Source organism: Nannospalax galili, unplaced genomic scaffold (assembly GCF_000622305.1).
Source record: "Nannospalax galili isolate Female #2095 unplaced genomic scaffold, S.galili_v1.0 scaffold290, whole genome shotgun sequence".
In the NCBI taxonomy this organism is placed as follows: Eukaryota; Metazoa; Chordata; class Mammalia; order Rodentia; family Spalacidae; genus Nannospalax; species Nannospalax galili.
Genome location: NW_008331486.1, coordinates 7,306,213 through 7,328,284, shown reverse-complemented (window position 1 = coordinate 7,328,284; position 22,072 = coordinate 7,306,213). Strand labels below are relative to the sequence as shown.

The window sequence follows — 22,072 nt, the reverse complement described above, 5'->3', positions numbered from 1 at the left end:
CTTGTGTCTTGGCTTCAGTTCTGTTGCTGCTGAGTGCTGCTGTGGTGATGGTCATGAGCCTGAGGCCAAGAGGAAGTGGGGAGGAGGCTGTTCCACTTGAACTGCCAACGGTGTCTTTCCTTTCCTGGCCCACAGTGGGCCCAGGTGTGGTCAGTGGCCCAGCCACCCAGCCAGCGTTGCAGCTGCAGAGCCACAGCCGCTGCCCCTCCCCTCCCTGAGATCCCGGCCTCTGAACTCAGCCTGGGTGTTAGGGATGTTGGGGTGTTGTCCCTGAAGTCTGGGTCAGGTTTGTTTGTACTTTCTGGATAGGGAATTTAAGATTTTATTACTTAAAAAATGGGCAGACCAGAAAGAAGGGTTTAAGACTGCCTGAAGTCAGGTGTGGAGTGCACACGTGAAAGTCAGCATTTGGGAGGTGGAGGCAGAAAGATCAGGAGTTGGAGGTCATCCTCAGCTATGTAGTGATTTGGAGTTAGCCTGGACTACATGACTCCTTATCTCAAAACACCTGTAGCCTGGGGCTGTAGCTCAGTTGGCAGTGTTTGCCTTGTGCACTGAAGTCCAGCGTTCTATCCCAGCACCACATAAACCAGGCATGGTGGCACACACCTGTAATCCCAGTGCTTGGGAGGTGGAGGCAAGATCATCCTTGACTACATAGTTCCAGGCCAGCCTAGGCTATGAGACCCTGTCTCAAGAAAAAAAAGGCACGTGGCTGCCCACTTGAGATCGGCTTGTTTTGTATCAGTCACATAGATAGCATCAAGATTTCAAAACCTCCCCTCGGTGTGCGCCGCTCCCAGGGGTCACTGGGGTTCTGCTTCAGAGGGCTCTTCCCACCTGCACTGCACCCCGCCCCTCAGTACTCCCCTCACCTCTGCTATTGATCCAGTCTCCCTGGTGGTGAACACCCTGGCCTGCAGCCCCTGGGCTCAATCAGTTCTGCCTCAGCCTTCCGAGTTCGGGGACTATGGGGGTGTACTCCCTCCCTTGCCAAGCCTCTATTCACATGGTGTCACTACATGTGTGGGTGTGTTTCTAGATACATCTCTGCATGTGTTTTAGCTGTGCTCACTTTTGAGGGTTATATATACCAAATCCCATGGCGCATACTTTGTGTGTGACTTCTTAGCATGAAAGAGTTGTGTCTGGAGGGTTATTTCTAGGGTTTGGCAACAGTCATTTCTTGTACTACGGGAAGAGATGGAAATAGAAATTTGCCTCAAAACGTTTCCTGTAGTTTCCGTTGAAATAAATACCCAGCACAGAAACAGCCTAGGCAAACTTAGACCTGACAGCCGAAGAGGAAATGAGTCTGTGGTCTCAGTCCCAGTTCAAGGGAGAAGTTCCCGGGGCCTGGGGAGGAGGGACTGGCTCCCTGAGGCTGAGCCTGGGAACCAACACCAGCTTTCTGTGCCTTTCTGTGGGAGCCAGAAACCACCCCTGCAAAGCAGGCAGTGGGGGCAGCCGGTTGCCTGGCACCTGGGTGTACATCAGGTCCCAGCTGCCCACAAGCTGTGTGGGCTGCGTCAGCAAGGCTGTACTTTCTACCCTGTTGTATTTTAAATCTAAGGCAAACACGTTATCCTGAGTCTCACTGCCTGATTTTGACCCGAGACTTGGGAAGGGAAGTAGAGATTCAGCATCAGGCCTCCTGCCAGCTGGAGGTGAGGACCTAGTGCCCAGGCACCGCCGCCTGCAGGGACCTTGGGGAATGGAGAACCTGTGGAGGAGGCTGCCCCAGGCACACATGAAGAGAGGTGTCTGGAGAGCTTGGGAATCAAGGTTCTGAAGGATACCGTTCCACCCTGGGACACTGCTAGACAACCACCGCAGGCCTGAGACGATGTTCCTGCCCAGTTGCCTCCCCCCAGCAGAGAATGAAGCTGTGTTTTGGTCCATTAACTCTAAGGACAGAAACACGGGTGCCTTTGTTTATTCTGTTCTCTTGTAGCCCTGAGATGTCCCCAGCTGATGTCACTAAACCCACTGGACAGAGATGGGAATGTTTCAGTCAGGGTCTGATGAGTACTTGATGCAACTTGAGACACAAAAGAGCTGCTGGGTGCTGGTTGGCTGCCTTCCTATGTTGATTGGGACACCAGAGGAAAGGGCAGTGGGGCTAGGGATGTGAGGCCTCATCTGAGTGATGGACAGAGCCATGGACATTGGCTCCCCCCAGGCTTAGCCTGCCTCTTTTACTGACACCAGGCTCAGGTATATAGCAAAGGGCAGTTTGGAACACCTGAGTACTGGGATTATAGCCCTGCCCCGCCATGCCCAGTTCACACCTGCAGTGTTCCGCAGTCTAACCACCTTTTGCTCTAAGGACCATAGCATTCATCAACAACAATTATTTTTTATTCCATTTGTTTATTTGGGGGTTTGGTGGTGCCACTGTGCATCTGTGGAGGTCAAAAGGCAATCAGGGGGGTCAGTTCTCTCCCTCCACCATGTGGGGTCCCGGGGATCAAACCCAGGTCTCCAGGTACTGTGGCAAACTCCTCCACCCACTAAGCCATCCTGCTGGCCCTGACCAACCAGCAGTGGTTTAGAGTGGCTTAGAGACTAGCCTGTGGATGTGGAGTGCACCATTTCAGAATCTTCAAATGCGGGTAATTTACAAGTGGGTCTATCTGTAATGTCTGCCCTTGGGAGGCAAAAGCAGCAGGATCACGAATTAAAAACAAGCCCGAATACCTAAGGAGACCTTATTAATTAAAGAAAAAAATTGAAAATGGGACTGGAAATGTAGCTCAGTTGATCAAGTGTTTGCCGAATCCCTAACACCTTATAAACTGGGTGTGGAGGTGCACAGCTGTAATCCTAGCACTCAGGTGGAGGCAGGAGGATCAGAAATTCAGTGTCTTCCTTGGCCACATAGCTTGAGACCAGCCTGGGCTGCATGAGACTCTTGTCTCAAAAGCCAAAAATTCAAAACAAAACAAAACAGGGCTGGAGAGATGGTTCAGTGGTTAAGAACACTGCTCTTGCAGAGGACCTGGGTTCAGTTCCCAGTACCCACATGGCAGCCAACAACCATCCATAACTCCAGCTCCGGGGCATAATACACCCTCTTCTGGCCTCCATGGGCATTGCATGTAAGTGTAAGGGTGCCCTTACATTCATGCAGGCAAAACTCGTAACACAAAAATTTTAAAAACTAAACCTGGAATTTTTTTAGAAAAACGAGACTATGATTCAGCGGGACATCACTTGCTTAGCCAGTAGAGGGCCCTGGGGTGGCATGGGGGTAGGGAGGATGTGCATTCCCCCACCCCTAGGCCCTTGGGTTTCCCCCACCAGTCACTGGATAAAGAAGCGCTTCCTTCTTCCACTAGGGGGTGCCACGGCCCCTTCCAACAAAGCATCTGGAGCCCAGGTGTGGCCAGAGCCAAGAGGGGTGCTGGGGATGCCTGGGCTAGCTGGTATTTCCAGAATGCCAGAGAAGCCCAACCCAAGGGTGTGTGGCCTCTCTGATCCTGTGAGTCAGGAGCTTCTGGCTGTTTGCAACCCAGTGCAGCAGATCGGGAATCAGAAGCCCAGCTCCTGGTTCACAGCCCTGTGAGGGTGTCCAACCCTGAGCCAGAGAGGTGGGGCACGTGGAAGAGCAACAGGCCAATCTGGCTCCCTACCAAGGGCGGTTCTGAGGGGCCATGGAGGCACCCTGTCTCCTGCCTTCTGAAGAACCTAGCCCTAAATGTCTTTCTAAAATGAATCTTTTGCTAACAGCCCAGACAAGAGGGTTTCACTGGGGTTAGGGACTACACTGTCCCGTGGAGAATCGTGAATTTTTATTTATTATCGTTTTGTTTTGTTGAGATAGGGTCTCATGTGTAGCCCCAGTTGGTCCCTTTGTAGGCCAGGCTGGCCTTGAACCACAAAGCTATGCCTGCTTCTGCCTCCGGAGTGAGATTGAAAGTAGCCACCACACCTGGTTTGCTCTTTATTTCTGAGATGGAGTCTATATAGCCCCAGGCCGGCTTTAAACTGATCCGCCTTCCTCCACCTGGCATCACGGGGGTGGACCACCACACCCAGCTGTCATTTGAGTGTTTAGAAGTCCAGCCCTAATGTCAGGCTCCTGGGACCAAGGGTAGCTGCTTTCTTGGAGGAGTTTCCGGGAAGCCCTGCAGTGGAGGCTGTCTGTGGCTCTCACTGACGACCCTCTTCCTGCCCTTGGAGAGTGCACTGACATGGTGTTAGCAGGGACAGGTGTAGCTGTCCTTTGATTGGCAGGGGTGAAGTTCAAGCCTGGCTGTGGAGCCAGGACCTCCCATCACACACAGCCGGTGGGTAGCAGGCATGCAGCTCAGGGTGGTCTGCAGTGCTTTCAGAATTCCAAGCCACAGGGAGAAAGGTCGTCAGTGGAACATGAGCATGCCCCCAACTCCCACACACATCAGTGTCGCTAGGGCCAGGGAGGTGGCCAGCTGGATTGGCATGTGGAAAAAGAAAAAAATTCTCACATGCTAAGAGCCTCTACCTCATTCATGCACAGTGTTAAAGTGACAAGACCGTCTTTCTGGGGTGGAAATGGCCCCGGCAGCTATGCAGTTCTCCAGCCTGTCCCTGAGCAGATGAGCCTCCTCCGGGTTCCAGTCTGTGCCGGAGACCAGAGGTCAGCCAGGAGTCCTGGAAGCTTCTGAGAGAGCAGCCAATCTGATTAGTCCTCTCTCTCTTCACTTGTGTCTGGGAGAATGAAGGTAGAGTGTGTGTGTGTGTGTGTGTGTGTGTGTGTGTATGTGTACAAGTGTGTACTCACCTGTGCACATGTATGGAGGTCAGAAGTCAACACCGTTGGCAGTCCTCTATCAGTTTCCACTTAAATTAGTTTTGTTTTTGAAACAGGGTCTCACTATGTAGCCCTGGCTGGCCTGGAACTTGCTATGTAGACCTGGCTGGCCTCAAACTCACAGAGCTCTGCATGCCTCCCAAAGGCTGAGCCCCACTTTAATCAAAAACAATTTTTAAAATTAATTTTTGTACGTAGGTGTATTGCCTGTGTGTATGTAAGTGCACCTGTGTTGTGCAGTGCCCACGGAGGTCAGAAGAGGGTGTTGGATTCCCCTGGAACGGTTGTTAGCTGCCAATGTGGGTGCTGGGAATTGAACCCAGGCCCTCTGCAAGAGCAGCTAGTGCTCTTAACTGCTAAGCCATCTCTCCAGTCCCATCTATCCACTTTAATTTTTTAACGTTTAAAATTATTATTTTTATTTTATGTGTATGTGTGTGTTGCGTGCATGTGGTTAAGTGCACCCATGTCATGCAATGCCTGTGGAGGACAGAAGAGACTGTCAGATCCCCCGGAACTGGAGTTACAGACAGTTGTTAGCTGCCATGTGGGTGCTGGGATTTGAACCCGGGTCTTCTGCAAGATCAACCAGTGTTCTTAACTGCTGAGCCATCTCTCCAGCCCTTCTTTTTTTTTCTTTTTGAGACAGGGTCTCCCAGTAGCTCCAGCTGTCGTGAACTCACCCTGTAGACCAGGCTGGACTCAATCTCACAGACATCTTCCCACCTCTTCCTGAATGCTGGGATTAAAGGCATGCCCCACCATGCCCACTTTAATTTTTGAGACATAGTGTCTCACTGAACCTGGAGCTTGCCATCAGCTAGCCAGCGAGCCCCTGGGACCCACCGCCTCTGCACCCCCTCACCTCCCTCTGCCAAGCACTGACTTTATAGGCACTCACTGCCCACCCAGCTTTCTATGCGGGTACTTGGGATCGGAATTCAGGTCCGACTCCTGCTTATGCAGTAGTTTACCCACTAAGCCAACTTGCGAGCCCCATAGAGTTATCTCTTCAGGCAGCAGAGAACCGGCATGACCATAGGCAAGAAGTTATATTTTATTTAACATTTAGAGGATTAACATATAATTACAAGGTCAATAGAAGCCTTCCAGCGAAAGCACTGTATTTGGTTTAATTCCACCTCCAGGGATAAATGGACAAGCCCAGGACCTTCTGGTGGCATGGGCTTTCCCAGCACTGCCATGCCCTCAGGGTTTAGAATTAGTGCAGCACACACACACACACACACACACACACACACACACGCTTAAAGGTGTTCTGTATCGTATTAAAACAGAATTTGGGGGCCTTTATTAGAGAAGTTTGGGATGTTAGAGGTATAGGAGACAGAACCAAAAAGAAACACAGAACCATTTCTGGAAAAATACTGGCATGAAAAGAACTTTTTGATGTTGTGTAAACATTCTACAACATGACAGGTGTCACCAAAGGCATCGGAGGCCCCTGTGCTGTGCTGGTTAGATGGGAAGATCTCCCAGCTGAGCCGGATCAGCCCAGAGGAAGGAATTGCTACAGCTTCACATCCTGCAAAGGAAAAAAACCGGGTCACTGTCAAGTTCTTTTATTTTGTCTCTAAGTCATTTTCAGGGCAGGCTCTCTTACAATGAGTGATTCTTTAACTGTTCTAGCAGGGGATGATGGACAGTGGGTTCTCGGTAAGGAGTAGTACGGAGCTCCCAGTGCCCTCTGAGTGAACCACACCTCCCCTGTATAGAAAGATTTGATTCCACAGGGTTCCCAGAGCAGACGTCCACCTCGGAGAATGGTCGGCCCAGCCGGTCCAGCCCTGCTCCTCCTGCCCTAGGGCAGGCTGACAAGGACACCACCTGACAGCGCTCAGCCTCCGTTCTTCCTGGATGTAGGTGGTACAGTTGGTTGAAAGTAAAGTTCAAGGATACAAGAGGATTCTAGCACATTCTATATTGGTTTTAACAGTCATTTAAAAAGGGACTTCGGCAACTCATCCTTTTTACCTATATGGCAAGAAACCAGTCTGTCCTGACCCATGAGAGGAGAGATTTGAATTCATGCATTACCATGGTTTGAGAGCAGACCTGTCACAACCGTTCAGCTCCCTCGAGGAGGGGACAGTGGTCAGCCCAGCTTGGTGATGCTCACAAGTTCTGGGGATGTCTAGTAGCTGGCTGACGGGGAGACTGATGCAGAGCTGCAGAGACCACAGGTGCATTAACCATGTACCAGCGAGTCTGCTGGGGTGGAGGTGAGGTCCTGATAACCCTCACCCTCAGGTATGGGGCTTCTGCTCCATCTGCCAAATCATCCTTTGTGACTGCCGAAGGTGCACCAGCTGCAGGGAACAGAAACTGTAGCTCGTGGAACAGTCCTGTGGAGGCCCCAGAGGGCAGTGTACAGGACCCTGGTCCGGGTCTCATTTTGGGAGGACGAGAAGGCTGATTCTCCTTTGCTTTCGAGGTCACCTCCTTGTGCGTGGGTTAGCCGTGCCTTTCCTCTGCTGCGAGAGCTGACAGCTGCTGTGGAGGGTGGTGAGTGGCCAGCACGGGTTTGCAAAAGGAGCTGTAGCCAAATTTCCATATACCATGAACAAAGACAGGCCTGGCCCTGGGACCTGTCCTTGTTCCTTTGGCTCTTACAAGACTCCCATGTCTTTGATGCTTAAATATCAAGAGGAACGGAAAATGCTTGAGGTGACCACCAAGTTACCGAGTGGCCAGCAGAGGGCGAAACACCTGCTTTCTCATGCTTGGGTCCCCAGGATGACCTTGGCAGGGACTTGTGGTCAAGTGTTCCTCTTGAGTGATTCTGTACTGGGTAAGGAGAGCTCTGGGGCTCTAAGGTGTAACTAGCCACAGGCACGTGACCTCAGTTCTCTCTCAAAGACCTATCATCGGAGGAGGAGGGAAACAGCCTCAAAAGCAACTGGTACTCATCCTACAAGGCCTGCGGGGGAAGGGGGGAATCAAATGCAGATGCAGTGGGGACTGTGAGAGGCACAAGGTCTTTGGTGAGGAATGTGCTAGAATCCTCAAATGCTACTTAAAGGTCCACCTTAGGGTAATGAGTGAGCTAGTGTGTGAGGTCCTCGGTCACAGGGTACCACGGATGGTGGGAGGGGTGTCAGGGTGCTCATGAAAGGTAGACACAGGCAAGACAGCAGGGCTGGCCCACAGGCTGGAGCTTGGGGCTTCTACATGGATCTTCCTGGGCCACGCAGATGGCTTGGAACTAGAGTGGGCATGGGTGGTAGCTCGTGCCCGAGTCCCATGGTAGACCCATGGTAGACAGAAGGGTGGGTGCTGAGTGCTGAGATGCCAGGGAGGAAGACCAGCAGGGGCTGCTGGCTCTTTAGTAGGCCCTGGACAGGAGGAAGCATCTGCTGACTAGCTCTGAGGAAAACATGGATGTCCTGTGGGCTCTCGGTCCACCCTGCATGCCTGGCCCTCCTTGTCTAGATTCTGTTAGTTACCCAGGAGACCAGGGCAACAATTCACAAAAGGCACAGTGTGAAATGTGCAAGGACTGGCCAGGCTCGCCTTGGGTGGACAGGGGGCCTGGAGGAGCAGGGTCATGGGGACACCAGGTCCAGCTGTCTTTGTGGCCTGCGTGGGTGGGGACTGGAGTGGGGTGGATGACCCGAGTGGGCTTAGGGGAAAGACATGCCCCTGCTGGCACCAAGCAGGCCAGGGGAATGGCAGAGCCCCAGAAATGTGGTGTGAGGAGAAGGGGAGATGGAGAGTGGGGACCAGGCTGCAGGTGGCCCAGAGGATGCCCAGCTAGCCTGGGTGGCGCTGGAGGCCTGTGGAGACAAGCCCGATAGATGATGGTGGTTCCTGGGGAGGTTCTCAGGGACTCTGGCCTTGTGCACCGCCTTTAGGAATCTAGGACACAAAAAGAAAGAGAAGGAAAACCCTGGGTTAGAGGAGGCAGCAGGTCAGGGCGGCCGTTTAGCGACTGGTAAACTGCTCGCCCTTGGGTGGGGAAGGGGCCGTTCAGTAACTGGTTACCAGGAGCAGCCCTGCGGTGGGGAGCTTTCAAGGGTTTACTCTGATCTTAAGTTTTGAGACTGAGTTTTATGTAGCCCAGGCTGGCTTCAGACCTAATTGGAGCTGAGGATGACCTCCTGATCCTCCTGTGTCCACTTCCCAAGTGCTAGGCTGGTAGGCCTGCTTTGGTTTCCGTCTTTAGTCCCACTTATTGATCAGTAGCATTGCCACCTGCTCATTTCTTTTCCATAAACTTACTTTTTTTTTTTTCCTGTTTTGGATATAGTTGTTTAGAAGCCCAGGCTAGAATCATAAGCATCATACCGCTGCCTGGCTCTTAATTTCATTTAGACAGAAAGGGTCAGTTTTCCAAAATGCTGCAAGGACACTAAAAAGCAGATTCTCTCTCCCATAGTGGCTCTGGGCATTTTTTTGCCACAGACCTCCAACCCTCTGGTGACAGGTAAGGGTACAGCTGCCCACCCCTCCATTACCAGTGAAAGCTCTCCATCACTAGGAAGGAGGGAGGGAAGACAAGAAGAACAGGTGCTCAAGCCTTAAAGGACACGCAGGTAAGAATAGGGAGGCAGAATTGTTTTTAAAAGCATTTGGCTGGAAAATTCCCCATTAGAGATGAAAGAGTTATACACTCATTACAGAACAATTTTCTTGGCAAAGAGAAAAATCACTTAAAATACACAGCACTGAGAAAAATATAACATTTATTAGAGAGGCAGATGTGAGGGTACAGCTGGAAGATGCCAGACAAGAGTCTTCTTTTAGAAGGAACAGAAAGAAACAATCATGATGGCTGTATTCAAACAACTTACTCAGAACCCAGGGGTCTACAATAAACTCAAGTGTGGAGCAGCCGGCGGGCCGGGGACCTAGCTAAGGTGCAAGAGTCCTGGGGCCTCCCCAGCAGTTATAAAAACAAAAAGGTGGTTAGGCAGCAGAATGGGCAATAAAACAAACAGGTTAAAAAAAAAAAGAAAAGAAAAAAAGATTGAAACTTAGTTAAAACAACTTGTTCAAGTCATTTCTTTTAGTTTTCAAATTGTAGTATATACAAATATGTTCTGTAGCAAAGAATTATGGACACATTTAACAGAAAGCGATTTAAAAAACAAAACCACACAAGACCAATTGGATGTTACTCTAGTCTAAATATTTTGGCAATGATTTAAGCACATTGTAGACGCCACAACAGAAAGAGAGAAGGTACTCTGGCATTATTCAAAAATCAAACAGATGCTTTGAATTTATGGGCATCAGGAGACAGCAGCCCTGCTCACAAGGCTGGGTGGCAGGAGGGTGGGGTTTAGGGGAGGCAGGGTATGATTGCCACTAGGGATGGGGGGAGGCTCCTGGGTGGTTGGTAGATGTATCTTTCAGCTAAAATGAGGAAGCTGTGGGCAGCTCAGATCTCCCTCCCTCCTCTTTTTTTTTTTGGTCTTTTTGAGACAGGGTCTCCCTGTAGCCCGAGCTGTCCTCGAACTCACTATGTAGACCAGGATGGCCTTGAACTCAGAGATCCACCTGCCTCTGCCTCGAGTGCTGGAATTAAAGGTGTGCTCCACCACAGCCGGCTCCTCCTCCTCTTTTTAAATTTTTACATTTATTTGTGTGTGGCAGTAACCATGTGCATGTGTAGGGCAAAGGACAACTTGAGGGAGTCCATTCTCTGTTTTCACCATGTGGGTCCTGGGGACCGAACACAGGTTGTTAGGCTTGGCAGCTTACCTGCTGAGTCATCCCTTCCCACCTCACTTCCCCCAATCTCCTTTCTTTTAACCACTTCATTTTTATTATTTTTCTTTTATGTGTATGGGTGTATTGCCTGCCTGTAAGTGCACTTATGTTAGGTAATGCCCTCGGAGGACAGAAGAGGGTGTTGGATCTCCTGAAACTGGAGTTATGGATGGTTGTTAGCCACCATGTGGGTGCTGAGAACCGAACCTGGGTCCTCTGCAAGAGCAGCCAGTGCTCTTAACTGCTGAGCCACCTCTCCAGCTCCCTTTCCTTTCTTTTAAGGCAAGCTGTTGGAAGAAAACTAAGTGTACTTTCCAAGGAAACAGATATTTTTGCTACTTTGGCAACTGTTGCTGTTTTCTATACTTCACTCTTGGCTAGATGGAAAGCTACAAAGTATCATTTGGTTTGCTCAATGGACCACAGATTCATCTGCTAGGGTCCTAAGGTAGCCAACTTCATGACACACTTAAAACAGTAACCACACATGTATATATCCAAACTGAGCTCCCCAAGCTATTGCCCAACCAGACTTGTACAACTCAGAGGGGAAACCCCTCCATTTCCCCCAGCAGGCTGCTCACCGGCTCCATCCCACTTTGAGATTTCCAGGGGATGAGCTTGCCTTTTCCAGAAATCACAGCCTAGAAGTGGGTTCTGCACAGGACACAGTGGGCAGATTTATATCCAGGGTCTTTCTAGTCACCTGGTCACTTGCAGAAAGCTGGTCCCTTCCTCCAGCTCCCTCAATTAGATCCTTGGGAACTCAGAGTTCTTGCAGGGGGAACTGAAACTTGGCCCCTGAAGAGGCCTCAGGATGAGCAGCTTTAAACACACCGCCAGCAAAAGTTCTCAAAAGAAATTTGAATACCAAAATCAAAGTGTACTTTTTTAAAAAGTCAGGCCAACTAGGTCAGCTTCCTAATCCAGAGACTGTACTAAACTGTAAGATGTGGTCAATGGAAATGGGGGAAAGGCACTGGGAATCTCTCTGAGTTACCTTTGCCATGGCCCAAGAGTCTGTTACTCTTTTAAATAAACAATGTCTTTGTCTTACTGCTCAGGAGATGGGGGCAGGAGGATGAGTTCATGGTCTGCCTGGGCTACACAGCAAGACATTGTCTCAAAACAAAAAAAAAAACAGGCTGTCAGTAAGTAAAGCTTGCTCAATTCCATTTCAGTGGCTCTGCTAGGGTCTCAAAACACACCTGCTATGGGTTCCAGAACCTGGCTAAGTGGACTGTCCTCACTTTTTACAAGCAGCTGAAGGGCCAGGACGCAGCTCAGTGGCAGTATGCCTGCTTAGCATGCATGAGGCCCGAGTCCCAACCCCAGGTCCCAACCCCAGGTCCACATTTTTTTAAAAAAATGCAGCTTTAGCCAAGAAAGCCATGAGGCTCCTCTCTCGGGAAGTCACAGGATCTATATTTGAATGTGGACTTTCCAGCGCAGCCTTAAATGGGGGGCCCACTCTTCTGTAAATAAACCCCCACCCTACACTCTGTTAGTAAGCCTAATAAACTTATTAGGATTTCCAAAAAGAAAAAAAGAGCAGAGCTAATGGAAACCATTGTTCCACCAAGTTGACCCATGTTGGTAAATCCTTTGGTCTTTGATCTCTTATCCCTATTCCCCCCCCGCCCCGCCTGGAACTTCATTATATATATATTTTATGTAACCTGCTTCAAGTTGTTTCTGGAAAAATGTATTTAAAATTGCCTCTCTTTGGAATTAAAAAAGCAGCTTTAAATTAAATTGACCTCACCTTGTAAAACGAGTTCCCAATACTGAGATTAGGAGCAAATTTCTTACTTAAAAGACATAAATGATAAGTCAAATGAGAGTCAGACACGGACTCTCCCATGCAGACCCATCTGCAGCTGGCTCTCCGTGATTGGGGTGGGTTGTCACTATGGACACAGTTCAGTATTGGCCTTGGCAGCTGTTTCTGCATGTGACCAGTGCCACCTTCTACCCTCCAACACCAACTTAAAAATGCCAATTCCCACATGGCCCAGATTCCTTTAAAACACTGGGATAGTTTATTTCATTCTGGCTGTTAATCAGATAAAAAGAGCCAGAGATCCCAAAACAATTTCCAGTAAGTTCAAACTTTGAATCTCACAGGTGCCAAGGAATAAAAAAAAAAAAAAAAAAAAAAAAACACCCCTTGAAAGGGTCATGCCACGGCCTTTTGGGTTACATGGGGGTCTGCCGGGCCCTGGGGGCAAAAAAAAAAAAAAAAAAATAAAAAACCAAAAAAAAAAAAAAAAAAAAAAAAAAGACCACCCTTGAAAGGGTCATGCCACGGCCTCGTATGGGCATAGCGGCTGCCACACCAGGTACTAACAACATATGAGAAAAGTCAAGCCCACAGGGGTGCTCAAAAGGTGGAGGCACCCCGCTCACGGCCAGTGCTGGAGTCAGAAGCCTGGGGTGTGAGCCGGCCTGCTGGGTGGGCTTCACTCGGCTGTCTGGGACACACAGACATAAAAGGATGGTCGCATGAGGACCCCAGTAGCAACAGTGACCATACCGAGAGAAAGCACACACCGTGAGCCCCAAGAGAAAGCCCCAGGTCTTTACTCCAGGCAGGGAGATGTGATTTAATGCCACTGGAGAAGTTACCAAATCTAACTGTGGTTCAAGGCCCGGAAGACAAGACATAGAAACAAGCCAACAGAAGTCTTGGACCAGGGGCTTTTAAATCAGTAAGTATTAATAATTAGAAGTTTTATTCTAAAACTTTTTTTTAATGAAACAGGGTCTCATTCTGTAGCCCAGGCTAACCTGGAACTCAATGTGATCCTCCTGCCTCAGCCTCTGGAGTGCTGGGATTATAGGCACCAGCCACCACCCCTGGCTAAGAATATAACATTTTGTTTTAAATCTACAGATGCTGCTGCAAGAAGTGGAGACATTTATGAGATTTCAAATGACACAGCCAGAAGCCCGCAGGGGCAGCTCTGCAGTGTCCTCAGCAAGCAGAACCAGAACACTGCCAAGCCAGACGAGCCAACATAGGCACTTGATACCACCAGTCCCCGTGCGTCTGAGGTCAGACTGTGACTGCGTGCTTGCTCTCCGTCAGCCTCTTGAAGGCCTGGAACAACCACAGCGGTGGGGAGAACCGACTCCAGTGTTTTTTTAGAGTTTTTTAAAAGTGAGATTAAATATAAGTCTTAGCACCTTTGGCATTTTTGTCCAAATAGACTTCGACATAGGAAGTAGGGACGTAACCCTCCTCGTCTTCGTTTCTGCGGATGCGAGTCCACCCGTCTCCCTTGTCCTCCTCGATCACGCTCAGCGTTTCTCCTTCAACTACGGAAATGGTGCCTTCATTCTGACCTAAAAAGGCAAACGGAAAAGATGAGGCTCCCAGGTAGTGCGAGGGGATGGAAGCAGGGGTCTAGCAATGGAGCAGGAGTCAAGGTGAAGGCCATACAGCGTCTCCCCATTGGTCCTCTGGTGGATGCTGGGTCCTCCATGCTGCCCTGAGCATCCACCCACAGGGACACTTCTAGGGGTCCCCTTCTGTCTGTGGACCCTTCCCTAGGTCCTCTGGGCATCCTCCCCATGGTGAATCGCCCCTCTATGCCCTACCTTTTGGGGTTTCTCCCCAGGGACCCTCCCTAGCTTCCAGAGCCCTTTCTACCAGTGTCCCTACATCCTCCCCCATTGCCTGCAACACGGTAGCCCCTTGCTCTCCTGGCCCCTGGAACACAGCCCAGGATACCTGGGTTCACTGGGACCCTCCTCCTGCTTGTCCCTTCCCTGGGGAGAAGGGGCATCTTCATAGGCTCAGGGATGAGCTGTTGGGGCAGTCTTGGCTCTCTCCTTTTAGTTCAGCCCTGAGTCTGGACTAGAAGTATGTCACCCATAACATTTCTGTGCCCTCTCTTTAATGAGGCCCCCAGACCATCCTCTAAGATTCGTTCAAGAACCAGCCACACTTATAGGCAGATACTGGAAGGGTCTGTTGGTTAGTAGTTGTTGTTCTTAAAATTATTATTATTAGCCAGGTGTGGTGGCACACACCTGTAGTCCCAGCACTTGGAAGGCAGAGGCAGGCGGATTTCTGTGAGTTCAAGGCCAGCCTGGTCTACATAGTAAGTTCCAGGACAGCTGGGGCTACAGGGAGACCCTGCTTCAAAAAGACAAAAAAAATTATTATTATTATTATTATTATTATTATTTATATTAGGTCTTTTTGAGACAGGGTCTCCTTGTAGTCCTGGCTGGCCTGGAACTCACTATGTAGACGAGGCTGGCCTTGAACTCATAGAGATCCGCATCTCAAGTACTGAGTTAAAATTTTTTTTTAATATTTATTTTTGGAACAGGAGAGATGGCTCAGCAGTTAAGAGCAGTGGCTGTCCTTCCAGAAGACCTGGGTTCAATTCCCAGTACCCACATGGCAGCTAACAACTGTTTACAACTCTAGAGCCAATGGATCTGGTGCCATCTTCTGGCCCCCGTGGGCTTTGCATGACATGAGTGCACTTACACACATACAGGCAAAACACACACACACAAAAATAAGTATATAAAAATATTTTATCTTTAATTATGTATATGTAGGGGGGGTATGCACATGTGAGGCTAGAAGACGGTGTTGGAGCCCCTGGAGCTGGAGTTACAGGCAGTTGTAAGCCGTCTGACATGGGTGCTAAGAACCAAACTTGACTCCTCAGCAAGATTAGCAAGAGCTTTTAACTGCTGAGTCATTGCTTCGGAGCGGGCTGGAGAGAGGGGTTAGTTCTAAATGTCAACTTGATACAGAATCAATTAGGAAGGCGGTCTCAGTGAGGGACTGTCTTGATCAGGCCGGCCTGGGAATTGTCTTGAGTGCCTGAATGGAGGTGGGAAGACCCAGCCTCTCGGAGGTAGGCAGCTCCATCCTTGAATTTGGGTTCTGGACTGTATACGACATGCTAGCTAACCCCAAGCTTGTACCATTCATTCATTCCTGCCTCCCTGATCTTGCCTGTGGGTGTGACCAGCTGTTTTAAGTTCCCGCCACCTTGACTTCCCTGGAATTGTGAGCTAAAATAACCCCGTTAATCACATTGCCTTTTTGTCAGGGTATTTTAATTTAATATTATTTTTGTGTGTATGAGTGTTTTGCCTGCATGGATATAAGCATATCACATGCACGCAATACCCCTGGGGGTCAGAAGACAGCTTCAGATCCCCTGGTGCTGGAGTTACAGACGGCTGTTAGCCGCCATGTGGGTGCTGGGAATTGAATCCAGGTCCTCTGCAAGAGCAGCCAGTGCTCTCTTAACTGCTGAGCCATCTCTCCAGCTTCTTGTTAAGAGTATTTTATCATAGCAACAGAGATAAAACCGGAACAGAGGGCAATTGTTTAGGGAGCTGTTAGCAGGGTCACAGTGTGTTGGGGGGAGGTGGGAGTTGTAGATATGAAGTTAAGCTTCGTTGACATTTCCCCCGGTAGTCCCTTCTTACCACAATGAACATTCAGTCTGTCAAAGGCTCTGACAAGTCCTATAGAATCTGGCAAGCTGGTTCATCCCCAGGCCTGGAACCTACCTGAGCCCTGACTGCTTCTCTCATGGAATCATCAGTAAACTCTATGCATGATGTCATGTTGGGGCTTACCGGTTAGAAGCACAGCTGCCCCTCCAGCCGCCCCTCTGACCCCACATGGGAACAACAGCTCCTGCTCCCACACATCAACAGCAAACCCCAGCAGCATCTCCTCAGTGCTAGCCTTGTAAAACAGGATGCTTGTGTTCCTCACCCAAGTACTTTCCCTTCCATGTGTATGAATGTGTGTGATACGATACACATGTGGAGGTCACAGGACAACTTGTGGGAGTCAGTTTTCTTCTTTCAACATGAAGGTTCCAAGGATCAAACTCAGAAATGAGGCTTGATGGTGGGCACCTTGATCTCCTGAACCATCTCGCTGGCTGTCCACTTCATATTTTGAGACAAGATCTCTCAACTGAACCTGGAGCTCATCAATTCTGCCAGGCTGGCTAGTTAATGAGCCCCAGAAATCTGCCTGTCTCTGCTCCTCAGTGCTAGGATTACAAGCGTGCACCACCACATCTGGCTTTTTCTACATGAGTTCTGGGGATTGAACGCAGGTCCTCAGGCTTGAATGGTAGGCCCTTTACCAACTGAGCATCTCCCTGGCCCCCAGATACGTGCCATTTTCTAGTCTATGTTCAACTACAGCCTTAGCCCCAGATCTCTCACCCTCAGCAGCAGCAAACTCTGCCTCATCTCTCCACTCGTGGCCATGCCCCTGCCTCAGCTCTAGGGAGCAGAGAGCTCTAAACTCTCGTCTTCCCAGCATACAGGACCCTCTTCCGCAGACTCCGTCAGTGTCCTCTGTAGTCTGTCTGCTAGGTTTCCCTATAGTGGATGCCAGGCCCTTCTGCCTGCATCCTACTCTCCAGGAGCTAGACAAGAGCACTGTCAACAGTGAGCAACAGAATTGTGAGCATCATGCTACATGGCAGGTAAGGTCTCTGCAGGTAGCCAAAGGCTTACAATAACAGTCCAGCTGTGGGTGGCAGACACTTATACTCCCAGCACTTTGAAGGCAGAAGCAGGAGGATCTCTGTGAGTTTGAGGCCAGCCTGGTCTACATAGAATTCCAGGCAGCTGGGGCTACAGGGAGACCCTGTCTCTAAAAAAACAAAACTGGGGTTTAGAGAGATGGCTGTTCTTCCAGAGGACCTGGGTTCAATTCCAAGCATTCATATGGCGGCTAACAACTGTCCTTAACTCCAGTTCCAGGGGAATCCAAAGACCTTGTCTGACCTCCGAGGCACTGCACGACATGGATGCACTTGCCTATATGCAGGCAATACACACATACACATAAAATAAAAATAATACAAAATAAAGGGGGCTGGAGAGATGACTCAGTGGTTAAGAGCACTGACTGCTCTTGCAGAGGACCCAGGTTTGATTCCCAGCACCCACATGGTGGCTATGAACCATCCTTAACTCAAGTTCCGGGGGAATCCGAAGCCCTCTTCTGACGGAGGCATTGCAGGACATGGGTGCACTCACATACATGCAGGCAATACAGTCATACACATAAAATAAAATAAAATAAATTTTTTAAAAAGACCAAATAAATAAATAAAGAAAAGAAAACAAACAATAATAACAGTCCAAAACAATAACAAAGGTTGGAAGGAAGTTTCTAGATTAAGTTTTGGGGCTGAAGAGATGGCTCAGTCAGTAAAGTGTTTGCAATGCAAACATGAGGGACTGTGTTTAACCCCCAATACCCACATAAAAAGCCAGGCATGGCAACATGCACCTGTAATCCCAGAGCGAGGAAAGCAGTGAGACCAGACTGACCCCTGGGGCCTTCTGTCCAGCCAACCTAGTTGACTGAGTGAGCTCCAAGTTCAGTGTGAGGCCTTGTTTCAAAAAATAAGGTGGTGGGCTAAGTGTGCTGGTGCATACATTTAACTCAAGCCCATGAGAGGCAGAGGCAGGCAGATCTCTGTGAGTTGGAAGGTGGAGGTCAACCTGGTCTACACAGTGAGTTCCAGGGCAGCCAGTGTTACACAGTAAGACCCTGTCTCAAAAAAATTTAAAAAAGGTGATGTCAACCTCTGGCCTCCACATGCATGTGTACACAAGTTCATGTACACACACACACACACACCACGCTCTGCTCCACAGAAGAGAGGAGTGGCCCAGTGAGTTTAGAAAGGCAGGTCTGTGGGTGGGCAGTGGTACGTACCTTCAAACGTGTACAGGGCCTTGCAGGTCCCTATGGCAGGAAGCGGCTCCTCATCGTCAAACTCGTCATCAAAATCCGTGGCCAGCACCTTGAGCTCGCTCTCCTGGCTTTGCTCCTCCGTGTAACTACCATCTGGGCTGCTCAAGAGAGGAAGACACGCAGCAACTATAGCAAACCATCCGTAGACACGGGTCTGCCCCCATCACTCCAGAGTCCCGCCAACCTGCGTGGCCAGCCCAGACTGGATGGTAAAACTGGCAATAGATGGCACTCCGGTCCCTCACACGAGCCTTATGCTCACTTGAGATTCCAGAATTTAGAAGTAAATACAGAGTAAGTCTGGTCCTCTGCTAGAGGCAGGGCTCAGAGATACTGTACCTCTCCCGGTCCTGGGCACAGTTGGTGACCGTCGGGGGCGTCTGGCTATCATACAATCCACTCTGTCGGCGTGCCTGTTCACTTCGTCCTGGGAGCCTGCCTTCCACCTCAGCCAGCCAGGCCTGGAAACAAAAGCCACAGAAGACTGGAACCTGGGCTACCCTAGGCCAAACTGTGAGCTGCCAGGTCCCAACTCAGGGCAGGGCAGACACTTCAACAGATGTGTGAAGGCCTGGCTGAGGTCACAGGTCCCACATGGCTGTACAGGTGGGCTCATGGGCAACTGCGTCCTCCTCATGCGGGGCTGGAGAAGGCAGGAGGCTGTTTACCCGTTGTCTCACGCACTTGTTGATGGGCTGCAACCTTGGGCTCAGCAGCCATATGATCATGGGTAAATCCCTTGTATACTTCCTTCTAGCTCAATCCCATGGCTCTGAGGTCACCTGGGGAAACCCCAGGCCCACTGGTGCATCAGCAACGTGGTTTTCCTCTGCCCAAATTCATGACTGGCACAGCACTCCCGTCACACTTCCCACAGAGAGGATGGGGGATTCTCCCCAGGCCCGCCCAGACCACACCCTGAGCCACACCTCAAACTTCTGGGTCTCCAGCCGCAGCTTTTCCATGTTCTGGGTGACTTCGGTGAGTTTTTGGTCCAAGCTGGCCGGGTCTCCCATCTGAGGGTTCTTCAGGTACACGTCTTTCATTTTGGTGATGGCATCTCTGCGAAGGAACCAACAGAGCGTGGGGACCGTGGCCCAGGACTATGGCAATGTTCTCTCATCACACGGAAAAAACACGTCAACGTGAACTGGTGGGGGGATCTAAGTCACCCATCCTTAATATGTCCTTCACAAAACCCCCTTCCTGACTTCACAGCCTCCCTGCACCTCGTCCTGTTTCTCTGCAAATTCAAAGAAGTTGTTAAAATCCATCACCATGCCAGCTCGGTGACACACATTAGTGATCCCAGGAGCACTGGGTGCCCAGCACTCAGAGTTCCTCTTTGCACAACTCAAGACAAAAAGAGGACAATCATTGTATTTTGCTCCTCAAACTCAAAATATGACCCCTCCAGGGAAATCCAGTAAACAACATGACTCCCATCTGAGGGTTCTTCAGGTACACGTCTTTCATTTTGGTGATGGCATCTCTGCGAAGGAACCAACAGAGCGTGGGGACCGTGGCCCAGGACTATGGCAATGTTCTCTCATCACACGGAAAAAACACGTCAACGTGAACTGGTGGGGGGATCTAAGTCACCCATCCTTAATATGTCCTTCACAAAACCCCCTTCCTGACTTCACAGCCTCCCTGCACCTCGTCCTGTTTCTCTGCAAATTCAAAGAAGTTGTTAAAATCCATCACCATGCCAGCTCGGTGACACACATTAGTGATCCCAGGAGCACTGGGTGCCCAGCACTCAGAGTTCCTCTTTGCACAACTCAAGACAAAAAGAGGACAATCATTGTATTTTGCTCCTCAAACTCAAAATATGACCCCTCCAGGGAAATCCAGTAAACAACATGAAAAAAAAAAAAAAAAACCTTGCCAAAATAATACCTTTAAATCTATTTTAGGGGCTGGAGAGATAGCTCAGAGGTTAGGAACACATACTGCTCTTGCAGAGGACCAGAGTTCTGCTCCCACCACCTACATCAGGCAGCTTACAAACAAGTGTAACTCCAGCTCCAGGTGATCTGATCTAATTGCCCTCTTCTGGCCACTGTGAATACCTGTGCACATATGTACAAACCCACACACAGACGCACCATCATCCACATAAAAATAAAATCAGTCTTTCCGGACTGAGCCTGGCATACTGGTTTTGCTGACCCACCTACCTCTGATCCATCTCCTTTTGGATTTCTTTATTGAGCTCATCCACTTTCTGTTGGAGCTTTTTCCTCCTCTGCTCGGGCGGGAGGTTACTGAAGTCTTCAGGTGCGGCACCCTGCAGACAAGGCAAATGAGAAGCCAGAAAGCCCAGAGGCCGCTCTGCTCCGGGGCAGGGGAGGGCAAGCCAGGCCTGCAGAGTTACAGGCTGCTTCTCAGAACCGGCTGTGCTCTCCTGCCACACCAGCTGAGATGAAAACCAAACGTGGGCCAAGTTCCAAAGTCCCACAAACCACCTGAGGGCCAGAGCGCTCCAGGAGAGGCCCGGGCAAGGCCTGCGGAGCAGAGTCGGGAAGAAGTGCTTCTGACCCGAAGGAATCTTAGTTTTCCTGTTTGCAACTGTGATTGTGGTAAGGCAGAAGTCAAACCTGTTGCCCTTAGTCGAAGCATTCCTTCTCATCTCTCCTAGCAAGGACAAGAGTTCCCACCCTGTGGATAGATGGATGGGTCATCGAGTTCCTCCAAGGGTGTGGGTGAAAGGTACGTTAATAAAAATGTATCACCCCCTCCGGGAATACTTAGCTCTCTACTGCCCCTGGGACCCCCAGATTACCTCTCCATAGTGTAAGAAAACAACCTCCACTTCTTTGCCATCAGAAGTATAATGTGACTTCCCTCTTTTTTTTTGTCCTTTTTTACAGGGCTGGGAGCCTTATATGTGCCAGGTAAGCTCTCTACCAACTGGGCCGCAGTCTCAAATTTACGGCACTCCTGCCTTTGTTTTCCAAGTGAGATTGCAAGTGTTAGCCAGTATACTTAGCTCCTGATCCTGTTTTTTTTATTCTTAGCTCTGGGTCTGCCTGCCATTTGCTGGGTAGACCAGGCTGGCCTTGAATTTGCTCCTGCCTCTCAGCTTCCACAGTGATGGGATTACAGGCGTGAGCCACCCACCCATCCGGCTGCAATCCCATTTCAAATCCCATAGCTCTTTTTCCATGCTTTGGGCATGCACGTTAGGTAGAAAATATCAACGGCCATTTCCAACCCTGGACACCTGCTTCCTTGTTGGGAAGTTATGACTATGTTGTAGTGTCAAAAGCTTCTTCTTAAATGAGGCTGTTTTCATAAAGAAAGAGGAATGCATTCAATGGGCCGAGAGTAAGCCAGAAATTTACAGAAGAGATTTTACTTGAAAACCTCAATTCTTTTCAAACAAGGGCAAGATTGGCACGGGGTCAAGAGGAAGGGAACCCAGAGAGTGTGATTCCGGAATGTGGTTGGATTTGCCAAGCAGCTTATACAGGGGCTTGTGACAGAAGCTTCTAGGCAATTAGGCTAAGATGCTGGCCAGAAAGTGTGTGCGTCAGCAAAAAGTTTGCCACTTAGGCACTGAGGAGACGTTTTAGCTAATGTGATCAGAGCCTCATGGTGAGACACTATGTGTGACTGGGTGTGAGCAGGAGGGACTAAGAAGTGGGGGGGGGGGCTGAGGGACACCCACCACCAAGCCAAGCAAGGGCCACTAGGTTCTGAAGCCAAGAGAAAGCAAAATTGGACCTTCATGAGAACCCTACACTGAGGCTTGG

At 49.8% G+C, this 22,072-nt stretch overlaps 1 protein-coding gene across 2 annotated transcripts in view; it reads right to left on the bottom strand.

The window, feature by feature from the left end:
- Positions 1 to 12,815: 12,815 nt before the first annotated feature.
- The window catches only part of Fnbp1 (formin binding protein 1), a gene marked incomplete in the record, with an annotated part of 132,819 nt that continues 123,562 nt past the window's right edge, over positions 12,816 to 22,072 (bottom strand). Inside the window, 5 exon segments of one of the 2 annotated variants that reach the window (XM_017796459.2) lie at positions 12,816 to 13,879; positions 18,273 to 18,409; positions 18,651 to 18,772; positions 19,241 to 19,373; positions 20,495 to 20,604. In XM_017796459.2, coding sequence (XP_017651948.1) covers positions 13,701 to 13,879; positions 18,273 to 18,409; positions 18,651 to 18,772; positions 19,241 to 19,373; positions 20,495 to 20,604 — 681 coding nt within the window. 2 annotated transcript variants of the gene reach the window in all.